General features: G+C 40.7%; 1 protein-coding gene across 1 annotated transcript in view; it reads right to left on the reverse strand.

Moving 5' to 3' along the window:
- The window catches only part of LOC126162533 (eukaryotic translation initiation factor 3 subunit B), a 76,027-nt gene extending 68,527 nt beyond the window's left edge, over positions 1-7,500 (reverse strand). The window contains exon 1 of the mRNA XM_049919106.1: positions 7,316-7,500. Coding sequence (XP_049775063.1) covers positions 7,316-7,451 — 136 coding nt within the window. The 5' untranslated portion in view covers positions 7,452-7,500. The remainder of the gene's footprint in view (positions 1-7,315) is intronic.
- Positions 7,501-15,995: the final 8,495 nt, after the last annotated feature.

A 15,995-nucleotide genomic window follows, 5' to 3' on the forward strand; every position in this document is an offset into this window, starting at 1 on the left:
TGTCACAATCTTTAATACCTGGCATTGCCCTGCTAACCACCATTTTCATAAAATGAATGTACAGTTTTGACAGTTTCTGTGGGTAAACACTTCCCTGGTTTTGGGTTTGGACCTTCCATGAATCCTTTCTCTTTCAAAATTTTTTTGGACTGCCGAACAATGTAATTAGGAGCATTAAATTCCCTCATTATTTTCCTGACACTCCACTTTTCAGGTAAACTTGTAAGAATCATTAGTTGTTTTGTTCTACTTATAGAATTTTTAAAGTTTCTTTTAAGTTTTTCTAGAACGGATTCATCAGTATCAGTATCTGATGAAGTTTCAGGAGCAACAAAAAGTGTGTGTGTGTGTCATTGATGAGATTTTCTTCACTTTTGATTTGGCGTAATGCTTAGATGTTAATTTTCTCTTGTCAATTGGGGACTCACCTAGTTCTTGAAGTGTTGTGTTAAATGTTTTAACAGCTACTGAAGTTGGAGTGAAGTCAGGGTCTTGGTCTCGGATGATTATCTCTGATCCAGAAGATTCTTCAACACTCATCACTGATGGGCTCTGGTGTCTTTTTCAATTTGGTTACACCTTTACTACATTCATCACAAATCTTGGCACCACTTGGTATTTGAGGAAATAATTTGGGCATCCACGTTGTGACATTTCTCAGTTTTTCTTCTGTCTCTAATAAAATGATTTGACTTCTTCAATGGATTACAACACTGCACTCTTACAGGGCTGCACTTTTTACTTCCATATTTATACAAAAACCAATTATAAACTGTCCTTCAATGTATTGATTTACTTGAAAATGAACTATTAAATATAATAGATACAGACTGGTCAACACAGAGGTAACAACTGATGTGCATTAAAACCACAGTGCACAATAATGCTGTAGGCACACAAAGCCTTAGAAGGTAACAATGCAGACTACATCATCTCAACAATGGCTCCAGTCTCTGAATTATTGTACAGACGTCAAGCCCTATGTATATGGTCTTCTACTGACGTACTACCTTAAAGGTTAGTTTGGTCAAACTAGGGCCGTTAGTGAAAAACAAGAGTCCGGAATTTTTTTTTTATGAACCGATCATCACCCCACATTTATATTTTGCCATGTGATTTACAACAGTATGAAGTAGTTATGGAAACATTTTGAAAATTTTCAATTATGTACTTTTTGCAAAAAAAATAAATAATAATAATAATAATAATAATAATAATAATAATAATCATCATCATCATCATCATCATCAAAGACTGATTATGCCTTTCAGCGTTCAGTGTGGAGCATAGCCCCCCTTATACAGTTCCTCCATGATTCCCTATTCAGTGCTAACTTTGGTGCCTCTTCTGATGTTAAACCTATTACTTCAAAATCATTCTTAACCGAATCCAGGTACCTTCTCCTCAGTCTGCCCCGACTCCTCCTACCCTCTACTGCTGAATCCATGAGTCTCTTGGGTAACCTTGCTTCTCCCATGCGTGTAACATGACCCCACCATCTAAGCCTGTTCGCCCTGACTGCTACATCTATATAGTTCATTCCCAGTTTTTCTTTGATTTCCTCATTGTGGACACCCTCCTGCCATTGTTCCCATCTACTAGTACCTGCAATCATCCTAGCTACTTTCATATCCGTAACCTCAACCTTGTTGATAAGGTAGCCTGAATCCACCCAGCTTTCACTCCCATACAACAAAGTTGGTCGAAAGATTGAACGGTGCACAGATAACTTAGTCTTGGTACTGACTTCCTTCTTGCAGAAGAGAGTAGATCGTAGCTGAGCGCTCACTGCATTAGCTTTGCTACACCTCGCTTCCAGTTCTTTCACTATGTTGCCATCCTGTGAGAATATGCATCCTAAGTACTTGAAACCGTCCACCTGTTCTAACTTTGTTCCTCCTATTTGGCACTCAATCCGTTTATATTTCTTTACCACTGACATTACTTTCGTTTTGGAGATGCTAATCTTCATACCATAGTCCTTACATTTCTGATCTAGCTCTGAAATATTACTTTGCAAACTTTCAATCGAATCTGCCATCACAACTAAGTCATCGGCATATGCAAGACTGCTTATTTTGTGTTCACATATCTTAATCTCACCCAGCCAGTCTATTGTTTTCAACATATGATCCATAAATAATATGAACAACAGTGGACACAGGTTGCAGCCTTGTCTTACCCCTGAAACTACTCTGAACCATGAACTCAATTTACCGTCAACTCTAACTGCTGCCTGACTATCCATGTCAAGACCTTTAATTGCTTGCAAAAGTTTGCCTCCTATTCCATAATCTTGTAGAACAGACAATAACTTCCTCCTAGGAACCCGGTCATATGCCTTTTCTAGATCTATAAAGCATAGATACAATTCCCTGTTCCACTTCTCCATTATTTGCCTTAAGCTAAAGATCTGGTCCTGACAACCTCTAAGAGGCCTAAACCCACACTGATTTTCATCCAGTTGGTCCTCAACTAATACTCGCACTTTCCTTTCAACAATACCTGAGAAGATTTTACCCACAAAGCTGATTAAAGAGATACCTCTGTAGTTGTTACAATCTTTTCTGTTTCCATGTTTAAAGATTGGTGTGATTACTGCTTTTGTCCAGTCTGGTGCAACCTGTCCCGACTCCCAGGCCATTTCAATTATCCTGTGTAGCCATTTAAGACCTGAAATTCCACTATATTTAATGAGTTCTGACTTAATTTCATCCACCCCAGCCACTTTATTGCACTGCAATCTATTGACCATTTTTTCCACTTCCTCAAATGTGATCCTATTTCCATCATCATTCCTATCCCATTCTACCTCGAAATCTGAAACATTACTGATCGCATTTTCACCTACATTGAGCAACTCTTCAAAATATTCCCTCCATCTGCCCAAGGCATCCACAGGATTCACCAGCAGTTTTCCTGACCTGTCCAAAATACTTGTCATTTCCTTCTTACCTCCCTTTCGAAGACTGCTAATTACACTCCAGGATGGTTTTCCAGCAGCTTGACCCATAGTCTCCAACCTGTTTCCAGAGTCTTCCCACGATTTCTTCTTGGATGCTGCAATTATCTGTTTGGCTTTGTTTCTTTCTTCAACATAACTTTCTCTGTCTACCTGGGTTCTGGTATGTAGCCATTTTTGATACGCCTTTTTCCTTTTACAGGCTGTCTTGACTATCATTCCACCAAGCTGTTTGCTTCATCCTACTTTTACACACTACTGTTCCAAGACATTCTTTAGCCACTTCTAGTACTGTGTCCCTGTACCTTGTCCATTCCTTTTCCAATGACTGTAATTGACTACATTCAACCAACTGGTACCTTTCTGAGATCGCTGTTATGTACTTGTGCCTGATTTCCTTATCCTGAAGTGTCTCCACTCTTATCCTCCTACATATGGACCTGACCTCCTGCACTTTCGGCCTCACAATCCTAATTTCACTGCAGATTAAATAATGATCAGTGTCATCAAAGAATCCCCTGAATACACGTGTGTCCCTCACAGCCTTCCTGAATTCCTGATCTGTTATTATATAGTCAATGACAGATCTGGTTCCCCTGCCTTCCCAAGTATACCGGTGAATGTTCTTATGTTTAAAAAAGGAGTTTGTGATTACTAAGCCCATACTGGCACAGAAATCCAAGAGTTGTTTCCCGTTCCTGTTGGCCTCCATATCCTCTCCAAATTTACCCATAACCTTTTCATACCCTTCTGTTCGATTTCCAATCCTGGCGTTAAAATCACCCATGAGTAGAACACTGTCCATGTCCTTTACTCTAACAACTACATCACTGAGTGCCTCATAAAAACTATCCATCTTATCTTGATCTGTCCCTTCACAATGTGAATATACTGACACAATCCTAATTTTCTTGCTAGCCACTGTCAAATCTATCCACATCAGTCATTCGTTTACATACCTTATTGCAACTACGCTGGGTTCCATTTCTTTCCTGATGTAAAGCCCTACACCCCATTGTGCTACTCCTGCTTTGACTCCTGACAGGTAGACCTTGTATTCTCCCACTTCCTCTTCTTTCTCACCCCTTACCTGAATGTCACTAACAGCTAAAACGTCCAGCCCCATCTTACTTGCAGCCTCTGCCAGCTCTACCTTCTTCCCAGAGTAGCCCCCATTGATATTAATAGCTCCCCAGCTCATTACCATTTGTTTGCCAAGTCTTATCTTAGGAGTCCCTGGTTTGTCAGTTAGAGGTGGGACTCCGTCACCTCCAAAGGTCCGAGGCATTTTGCTCTGATTGTTGCCAGCATCATATTTAAAGTACCAGGGAAGCAGGTTGCTAGCCTTACTTGCCCCGAGTCCCATTGGGTTTTACCCCTAACGGCTGAGGGACTAACCAGTGGATTTGGTAGTCTTTGCCGTATGAGCACAAAGGTGACCAGGACTCAGAGTATGTCCGAGATGCCCAGCCTTATTCCAAAGTAACTGGTATCCCGACTGTCGGGACCATTTACTTGGCCACTCATACGTTGCCCGTGGTTCATGAACTAGGACATGACTACATGAACCCACACTATGAACCACAAAAATTAAATCAAAATATTAATTACCATTTTGAAAAGGTTATTAATTAGAAACTATGGTTTTTTGTATATCACTGGAAAGATCATGACAAATGCTGCAAAATGACACCTTTCCCAGATCTCTAGCTCAATTAGGGCAGATTCTAGGGCAATTTAAAAAAAAGTCCATTCAAACATTTTTGGCCAGTTTTTGAAAAGTTTACATGACCATATTTCAGGAAAGGTTTGAGGTAAAAAATTGAAATTTGGTATTTTTCTTAGTTTCAGCACCCACTATAAGTATACCAACTTTCTGCAAAATCTAAGAGGGTTAGGTAAAATTTTTATTTAAAGTGTGTTGATTTGACATGGAATGACTCTCACGGTCAGATATCTACATTGAAATTTGTACAGTACATTGCTTTCATATAGGTGTACAAACTGTGCAAAAAGCATATTTTTATATTCAGTCCCACCTGAGATAACTAACTCCAAACTTTACAAAAGTGAAAATTTTCAAACTTCAAAAATTCATAAAAAATTAAGGAAACATTTGTAAGTGTTCTTGCTCTACATGAAGCTAGTAGTGTACAATCTTTAACTATAGGAAAAAGTAAACTCATAAATCACTCCTTGTTTGTTATTTTTGGACCTAAAAAGTGGACTTCTGAAAATTTGGATAGTACCCAAACTTTTGAGGTCATTTTGACCTGTTATTTTTGAACTTAGGGTATTTTGTGTAATAGACAACGTTGTAGAGGACACTTTTCAGAAAACAATAATGTCAATTGCAAAGTTGTAACTTAACCTAGGGCAGAGATATTCAAATTTTTGCTAATGTCTCCAGACTGAAAAAAAGTCTGCGCGCCTACAAATAAAAATGGCCGCCATCCAGTAAAGGTGCAAGATAAATTATTTTAAAAATTTGTTTTGAACTTTTCAAATATAAGGCAACCACATAAAAAATTAAAATACTTATAAATGGACTAAATAACCAGATACCACCCGTCTTCTTTGATCTATGGCATAAAAATGTGGACATGAGCCACTCATTGAAATCCAATATACACAGAATACATGCCATATGGATTGTCATTATTCCCATTACATTACATTCATTGGCTTCACCAACTTGTAACCAGACTCCCACCTTTTGACATAATCTAGCCTTCTGGTTAAATACGTTCCATTGATTCTAAATCTGTTGACCTGTACACAACATACAAGCAAATGCCCAGCCTCAAGTTTTAAAATATTCTCATCTTTCCTAAGATTTGATCCAATCTTTCAACATTATAGTTACTCATGTTAAATACAGCAGCAATTTGTTCTATGCAGTTGACAATTCAAAATTTCACAATGTACACATATACAAAATGAATGGCATTCGTGATTTTCTGTAATAGATCATGAATAATAGCTTATTATGATTTGTGTGACAACAACAGTAGTCTCCATTGCAAACATACGCAGAACAGCAGAAGCTGTAAACAAGAGACAATACAGGTTTTAAGAAATGGGGCTCTAGTTGAATACATGTATGATGAATCAGACTACCATGATAATTGTCATTACTGGTAGGACAAGTAAAGTTGGAGAGAATGGCAAGTCACATACCGTAACAACTACCCCCGGTACAAAAAATAGAAATGCAGACAATCAGTCACAAATATTTGCAAGCTTCTTCAGTAAAATAACACCTTTGCAATCCCAATTGGATCTAAGGCTTTGTAAATTGCAGTAGAATTTCCAACTTCTGCACAAAACAAATGTACGATGTGTGTTACATATCTCATGGTCTGAGGAATGAGACTATACAGCATCTATGCTCTCCACTAATGAATGAGTTCCTGTGTTTTGAGGTATTTCAATCACTGACACGAAAATATACGAGAAACATCTACCCCAGGAGAAAACTGAAGGCCTAGAGTGTGATGCGGAATAATGCCATCTACCACACTGTATCTTGGTTCTGGTGACAGACATTTGTAATCTACTCCATCTTTGGCCAACCGGCAGATAGTATTTAAATAACCGTTTTCCTATGTTTTGTAGCAATAATAATTCAAAAAATTCTGACAGGAGGAAAACCATTCAGTTTCTGAATTTTTACAATATAGCCTAACTGCACTTTGCAATCAATGTCAATTTCCAATGAAAAATATGAGCGCATGAACTGCCCAACCAACAGTCAATTACAGTCATTTGATGTAGGCCCATCCAAGTTGATAGAGAAACATCACATAGGTCGGGTTAGCCTGTAAGACATGTACAAAGTTATGTTTTGACAGACCTTAAAAAAAAAAAAAAAAAAGTATGACTAGAAGGTAAGGGGCGAATTCTGCACCCTTAACTCACAATATATGTAATGCTATATTCCGTATAGCGTCGGTGATACCCTTTTATCCAATGCTTGATAAATTAAAACAAAACGCGTGATTCTCTCTTACCATTCACCAACATACCTCACTAAGATAGTATTAGCACTGTACTTCGAGTCAAGCTCACGTCAATTTTACAATGTTTTGCATTCACCAGCACTATTCCGTTCAAAAATGTAAAAAAAGCAGATAACTGCAGCTGCCACATGCATTTAACCTCTAATACCGTCCCGGCAAATAATTTTTTTTCTGAGCGCGGGAATTCAGATTCTTCGCCGAATTTGGTTTATTCACATTTCTTGTTAAATCGCAGATCACATGTTGTAAATAACTATTATCCACGCAACTTAGTAGAAAAGCACAGCCCATATGCCAACTTCTAACGCCCCAAATTATAATAATACAATACCTTCATCAGTAATGTTGTCCACATAGCCCTCGGGATCATCGAAGTTAGGTTTTCCGTCATCATGATTTTCTGTTTTGTCTTGTTTATTGGAATCAGCGTTTTGCGCTGATTTATCGCCATCCTTCTTCTTAGCCATCTTGGAAACCTCGTGGAGACAGTAAGATCAGACGCTACACATTCGACTAAATGACGCTATCGATAAATATGGCTCTCAAAGACAAACCACTTCACTTCAGACATGCACTTTGAACCCTTGTTGAAACAACGAAATGGCCCGTTCACACGTAACGTTTTATCTGCGAGGATTACCTTGCTGTATTTGGTAATCCTTTTTAAACTATGTCCATACGATTCCTCTTTTTCATGCACAATCACAGAGAAATGGAAACAAAAGGATACGCACGAGAATTTATATATGGACACATGTGCTTTCTCGGGCTCACACGTTGCCTCAATGCCCTTAGTATACGTTAATGGTAAAACTACACTACTTCCTTTAGTGCCAGAGACTATTACGCTTTACTGGTGCTATCTTTGATTTGAAACGGAAGGTGCCATATCCATTTTTAGTAAGTCTATGATTTTGGAATAATTAGCTGTTTTGTATTATAACTTCCAGTAAGCTGTTTCGAAGTAACAGCGTATTGAAAATTTGTCACAAGCACGTCATTCTTATGATTAAGTGTCAGTTAATAACGGATCAACGATATAAGTGTTCAAGAGGCACTATGGTAAAATTTACCAGCTAGTCGTTCGGACTTACTTAAGAGGGGTGGGGTATTGTGGCAGAAAATAGAGACGATAGAAGGACGCCAAAAAATATAATTCATGCCTTGCAAACTGCAACATATGTATTAGAGAGGACTCCAATATAAGATTCTATACAACAAAGAAAATGACACAAACTATTGCAAAAAATTTCATGTTCTCCAGCAAACCAGATGACACACACGCATTTAAATTGGAAGACTTTCTGGTCAATTTTTTTGGACAAATACTTCAATTCGAGGTTGCGCACAGCAGCTTAGACGTTTATAAATGATTTGACGTGACATCTGAGAGACACCATAGAATAAAGGTAACTGCCAGTTCTGTGGAATGGTCGACTGCCATTCATTGAACAGTAGGTTACTTCTTAATTGCAGATCTATGGAAATCGATAAAATTTAAAGGAGTAAGTTTGCTATCAACCACTATTAACGAAATAAATAGCAAGAAAATAATGTATATGGACATCAAAGCATCTGCATCATCCAAGACAAGAATAACTTACATAGTTGTCTTACATTGTTTTATAAACTACATCTTCAGCGAGGGAGGAGAGTCTATATGTGATCTGGAACAACACTTGACGAGCGAAAAATAAGACCTCCTCAACAATAAATTGAAAAGAGAAAAGTTCTTACCATTTATAGGTCTTACTTAAATGTTGCAATTAAAGTCAATGAAAATTTTTTGATATCTCTTTCTGAGTAAATTCATGGATTAGTGTAATTGATACTATCGAGAATTGCAGAGTCAAATGATATGGGTTCATGTCCTATATGCAAATATTTTTCATCCTAGCATTGTTAACACGACTGTGACTTTCGTATGAAGCAATACAAGTATGTTCTGCAATATTCTGTGATATTAACTGTTCCGTCTGATTAGAGAATGAAGGATGAAATAAATATTTGTCTATTTATCTGTTTATTTCCTAGTATGTGACGTTTTCTGAATGTATGGTCAGGCAGACATCTAAGAAAACACCTTAAATTGCTGTGAATAAAACGAGGAGCAATAACATTCAAGTTCTTCCTTGTCGCAAATATTTCTGTTTATTTCGGAATATGAGACTACTTCCGAATGTGTAGTTAGGTGGGAACCTAAGCAGGGAGCTTAAAATTATGCAAGTGGAATGAGGAGGAATAACATTCATATTCTTCTTTGTCACAGATATTTAGATGTCCATATCCTACTGTATGCAAAGATCACAAAGGGACAGCAACTTCACAAGTTACAACCAATAGCATTTCTCGAATGTAATTTTCACTCTACAGCGGAGTGTGCGCTGATATGAAACTTCCTGGCAGATAAAAACTGTGTGCCGGACCGAGACTCGAACTCGGGACCTTTGCCTTTCGCGGGCAAGTGCTCTACCAACTGAGCTACCCAAGCACGACTCACGCCCCGTCTTCACAGCTTTACTTTTGCCAGTACCTCGTCTCCTACCTTCCAAACTTTACAGAAGCTCTCCTGCGAACCTTGCAGAACTAGCACTCCTGAAAGAATGGATATTGCGGAGACATGGCTTAGCCACAGCCTGGGGGATGTTTCTAGAATGAAATTTTCAATCTACAGCGGAGTGTGCGCTGATATGAAACTTCCTGGCAGATTAAAACTGTGTGCCGAACTGAGACTCGAACTCAGGACCTTTGCTTGTGTAGCTCAGTGGGTAGAGCACTTGCTCGCGAAAGGCAACGGTCCCATAATGCATGAAGCAGTGTCTCCAGAACTCAAATTACAAATAGCATTGCATTGCCTGGTAATTGGGATTTACATTCTTCTCTATAGTGCCAGTATCATGTTCCAAAATCCATAACTACCAAATTTGTTTCAATTGTTTGTAATGCCATCTGCATGAGACTTGCAGAATTCATGAAGGTAAAGCATAACACTGTTTAATTATTTCTCTATTATTTTTATTAAAGATAAAAAAAATGCATTTGCAATAAGAACACACTATTACAATTTAACTTAATCGATTGTGGTGTCATGATATAATTGATGGTTTCTGGCTCTGACAGACTTTCTTCCTGTCTAGCATTTCCTTGGCAGTAGCTAACTAAAGTATTGTTCTCTTTTGATTGATAGGTTCTTAACCCATTGGTCTGCTATGAGGATTATGACGCCCTGGGGATAATCCATCCTTAACCTATTGTTTGGTTAAGTGGTTTTCCATATCACCGCGACTCCTCCCCCTCTCTCTCAATCTCTCTGCTTTCAGAAACACTATACCACATCTGATACAAAATTGACTAATTAATTAAATTAACTGAAAACATTAGCGAGAAATAGCTCAGTTCTACCACTTTCGGTATTCACGAACTGTTTCAGGTTATTCAAATAGCCCTCCCCCTACCATTGTATCAATGTGGTCGACTAATCAATTAAATCGATATCCTTCAGTTTACTTTGAGCCTCCCTTCTGAAAACACTGATTGGTGGAAATCGATTACAGTGTATGGAATATTATTTAAACAAATTAGACAATATGTGAAGTATTGAAACTTCATGGCACATTAAAACTGTGTGCCGGACCGAGACTCGAACTCGGGACCTTTGTCTTTCACGGGCAAGTGCTCTACTAACAGAGCTACCCAAGCACAACTCACACTCTGTCCTCACAGCTTTACTTCTGCCAGTACTTCGTCTCCTACCTTCCAAACTTTACAGAAGCTCTCCTGTGAACCTTACAGAACTAGCACTCCTGAAAGAAAGGAATTATGTGAAGTATTGTTTCTTTAAACAGTTTATAGGGCACAAAGTGGTGTATGTAACATAGTTTATTTAAAGAATTTGTCAGGAAATCGACTGCAGTGTGTGGAATATTTAAACAATTGCAGCGCTTTTTTAATTCCGATCATGTGAGGAAACACGTAAGTACACTGTCACAGACTGCTTAAACATATGTGAAAAACTTCTTTGCGTCTCGCCATCCATGCAATCTCCCCCAGCTGTGCACCCCAGGCCCCACTACGGCTGTTGGTTGCTTCACTGTAAGGGCTGTGGAAGTAGCATTTATGCAGCGCACCATGCTTCAGTACAGAGCCAACACTCAGAGACCAGAGAAAAATATCGCCGTAAACGCGGTCCACGGCTACAGTCACAGAAGCATGTGTCAGCCAGAGAGAGAGAGAGAGAGAAAGAGAGAGAGAGAGAGTGCTAATAGCCATGGAGGACCTCACCAGGAGGACCTGAGTGGTAGGGTTTCGAATGCTTCAATACTCCCAGCGTAAACACTTGTCATATTGAATCTTCTCAATTTTCCATAAAGTATACTTGCAACATGTGCAGTCCCAAAGGTGGCATAATGCATACTGTGTATTAGTTCATTATTCAGCCATCCAGGGGGAGCTGTAAGCCAAATCATCATAAATCATGGCAGACCAGAAGCTTTCTCAGACTCTCTGAACTGGTGTACAAAGTATAGGATCGCCCCAGCCCAGACCAAAGGCGTCCGCTGAGACATTATATCCGACCCCAACTCGCATGCTTCCTGATATGTTTTCAACGGTCATCTCCAGACTCACAAGAATATTGGGAGCCATGCACATATTTATCAGTATAATTACAATTAAATATTACGTTTGATACTGCAATCTGACACTGAGTGACATACTGCAAATGTCTTCTCTTGACAGCGGTGGTTCGGGACGAATCTCACATTGAAATTTCAATTTCTGTAGTGCACATAATTTTCCATGTAAAATCTCTCTCATATCCTTACACCTATCGATGTACTGAATCTATACCTCACTCACGACCCCTCTAGGGCATTTTCTTTCTACACTCCTGGAAATGGAAAAAAGAACACATTGACACCGGTGTGTCAGACCCACCATACTTGCTCCGGACACTGCGAGAGGGCTGTACAAGCAATGATCACACGCACGGCACAGCGGACACACCAGGAACCGCGGTGTTGGCCGTCGAATGGCGCTAGCTGCGCAGCATTTGTGCACCGCCGCCGTCAGTGTCAGCCAGTTTGCCGTGGCATACGGAGCTCCATCGCAGTCTTTAACACTGGTAGCATGCCGCGACAGCGTGGACGTGAACCGTATGTGCAGTTGACGGACTTTGAGCGAGGGCGTATAGTGGGCATGCGGGAGGCCGGGTGGACGTACCGCCGAATTGCTCAACACGTGGGGCGTGAGGTCTCCACAGTACATCGATGTTGTCGCCAGTGGTCGGCGGAAGGTGCACGTGCCCGTCGACCTGGGACCGGACCGCAGCGACGCACGGATGCACGCCAAGACCGTAGGATCCTACGCAGTGCCGTAGGGGACCGCACCGCCACTTCCCAGCAAATTAGGGACACTGTTGCTCCTGGGGTATCGGCGAGGACCATTCGCAACCGTCTCCATGAAGCTGGGCTACGGTCCCGCACACCGTTAGGCCGTCTTCCGCTCACGCCCCAACATCGTGCAGCCCGCCTCCAGTGGTGTCGCGACAGGCGTGAATGGAGGGACGAATGGAGACGTGTCGTCTTCAGCGATGAGAGTCGCTTCTGCCTTGGTGCCAATGATGGTCGTATGCGTGTTTGGCGCCGTGCAGGTGAGCGCCACAATCAGGACTGCATACGACCGAGGCACACAGGGCCAACACCCGGCATCATGGTGTGGGGAGCGATCTCCTACACTGGCCGTACACCACTGGTGATCGTCGAGGGGACACTGAATAGTGCACGGTACATCCAAACCGTCATCGAACCCATCGTTCTACCATTCCTAGACCGGCAAGGGAACTTGCTGTTCCAACAGGACAATGCACGTCCGCATGTATCCCGTGCCACCCAACGTGCTCTAGAAGGTGTAAGTCAACTACCCTGGCCAGCAAGATCTCCGGATCTGTCCCCCATTGAGCATGTTTGGGACTGGATGAAGCGTCGTCTCACGCAGTCTGCACGTCCAGCACGAACGCTGGTCCAACTGAGGCGCCAGGTGGAAATGGCATGGCAAGCGTTCCACAGGACTACATCCAGCATCTCTACGATCGTCTCCATGGGAGAATAGCAGCCTGCATTGCTGCGAAAGGTGGATATACACTGTACTAGTGCCGACATTGTGCATGCTCTGTTGCCTGTGTCTATGTGCCTGTGGTTCTGTCAGTGTGATCATGTGATGTATCTGACCCCAGGAATGTGTCAATAAAGTTTCCCCTTCCTGGGACAATGAATTCACGGTGTTCTTATTTCAATTTCCAGGAGTGTATATACTGCAACATAAACACAGTAACTTTAAACTGCACCATACAAACTTTTCAGACAAAAAGTGCAGTTATCATTTATATGTGTATAGCAATGGAAAAAAATATAGTATGTCTACACTCACACCAGCTAGGTGTGTGTTCCAAGAAAATATTTGACGTTTAAATCTTTCAGTCACTGCTTCCAGAAGTTGCTGCATCCTGACATGAATCTGTCAAACAAGTGTCAGTAAAACACAGGCGTCTGGCACTATATGATCATCAACAGCGGTTCCACGGACGAAAGGGCTGGAAAGACATCACCCATATAGGTTGGTGTACTGTATTCAACATTGCAGTCCATACTGAGGATCTGCTTAGGGGAGCCGATGAGGGGCATTCTGTGTACCCATTTTGTTACAGCCGTATTGCCCAAACTGTTTGTAAACTATAGCAGAAACAGTTGAACCCTCAGTGCTGTATTGTATAGCTGTTTACGAAATGAATCTGTTACCCCTTGCATTCGGATATACTCCTCAAAGAGTGGAAACCTCTATTCCCTATGTCAAACTATCCTTCTCTTTTGACTAGACATACATAATTCTTTTTACGTAAATAATAGTCTGATAACTTCCCACAAACGTCTGGTATTACGTCGGAACACAAGTCACAGTACTTTTATGTTTAAGCAGCACAACGTTTCTATCATTTATAGTTGTATAAAAAAAGTATGATATGTCCACACTTGCACCAGCAGGGTATCGTTTTCGCACAGCCCAGTAGCAAAAAGGCCTCGTACCATCGCGTATTTATCGATGAATAAAAGAGGTAATTACAATTTTAAAAGTCCTAGCATCTTTTTTTTGTTGTTTTATCGATTTCACCACTTCCACTTGATACTTGTAAATCCATGCAACACACAGTGGCCTCATATACACTCAGGCCACCAAGTCGGGGTTTGTGTCAGTACATCCCACACATAGCTACCCATAGACCTACTTACCACTCGGCTCATACAAATTTCCCCTGACTAAGAAATCATTCCGAGTGCATTATACAGGGTTGTCCATCTCACGAAATAAGCATCAAACGAAAAAACTACAAAGAAGTCTATCAAGTACGTTTTTTAAAATAGGAACCCCCATTTTTTATTACATATTCGTGTAGTACGTAAAAAAATATGAATGTTTTACTTGTACCACTTTTTTCGCTTTGTGATAGATGGTGCTGTAATAGTCACAAACGTATAATTACGCGGCATCACGTAACATTCCGCTAGTGAGGACGGTATTTGCTTCATGATACATTACCCGCGTTAAAATGGACAATTTACCAATCGCGGAAAAGGTCGATATCGTGTTGATGTATGGCTATTGTGATCAAAATGCCCAACGGGCATGTATGCTGTTCGGAAACCTAGACGACATCATCCAAGTGTCCGGACCGTTCACCGGAGAGCTACGTTATTTAAGGAAACAGGAAGTGTTCAGCCACATGTGAAACGTCAACCACGCCCTGCAACAAATGATAATGCCCAAGTAGGTGTTTTAGCTGCTGTCGCGGCTAATCCACACATCAGTAGCAGACAAATTGCGGGAGAATCGGGAATCTCAAAAACGTCGGTGTTGAGAATGTTACATCAACATCGATTGCACCCATACCATATTTCTATGCACCGGGAATTGCATGGTGATGACTTTGAACGTCGTGTACAGTTCTGCCACTGCGCACAAGAGAAATTATGGGACGATGACAGATTTTGAGCACTCGTTCTATTTAGCGTCGAAGCGTCATTCACCAACAGCGGTGACGTAAACCGGTATAATATGCACTATTGGGCAACGGAAAATCCATGATAGCTGCGACAAGTGGAACATCAGCGACCTTGGCGGGTTAATGTATGGTGTGGCATTATGAGAGGAAGGATAATTGGCCCCCATTTTATTGATGGTAATCTAAATGGTGCAATGAATGCTGATTGCCTACAGAATGTTCTACCGATGTTACTATAAGATGTTTTACTGCATGACAGAATGGTGATGTTCTTCCAACATGATGGACGTCTGGCACATAGTTCGCGTGCAGTTGAAGCGGTATTGAATAGCATATTTCATGACAGGTGGATTGGTCGTCGAAGCACCATACCATGGCCCACACGTTCACCGGATCTGACGTCCCTGGATTTCTTTCTGTGGGGAAAGTTGAAGAATACTTGCTATCTTGATCCACCGAGAACGCCTGACAACATGAGTCAGCGCATTGTCAATGCATGTGTGAACATTACGGAAGGCGAACTACTTGCTGTTGAGAGGAATGTCGTTACGCGTATTGCCAAATGCAATGAGGTTGACGGACATCATTTTGAGCACTTATTGTATTAATGTGGTATTGTATTGTATTGTGGTATTGTATTAATGTGGTATTTACGCTGTAACAGCATGCGTTCTCATAAATGATAAGTTCACAAAGGTACATGTATCACATTGGAACAACCGAAATAAAATGTTCAAATGTACCTACGTTATGTATTTTAATTTAAAAACCCTACCTGTTACCAACTGTTCGTCTAGCATGTGAGCCATATGTCACTATTACAGCGCCATCTGTCACAAAGCGAAAAAGTGGTCCAACTAAAACATTCATTTTTCTTTACGTACTACACGAATAAGTAATAAAAAATGGGGGTTCCTATTTAAAAAAAACGCAGTTGGTATCCGTTTGACCTATGGCA

This window comes from Schistocerca cancellata, chromosome 2, assembly GCF_023864275.1.
Source record: "Schistocerca cancellata isolate TAMUIC-IGC-003103 chromosome 2, iqSchCanc2.1, whole genome shotgun sequence".
In the NCBI taxonomy this organism is placed as follows: domain Eukaryota; kingdom Metazoa; phylum Arthropoda; class Insecta; order Orthoptera; family Acrididae; genus Schistocerca; species Schistocerca cancellata.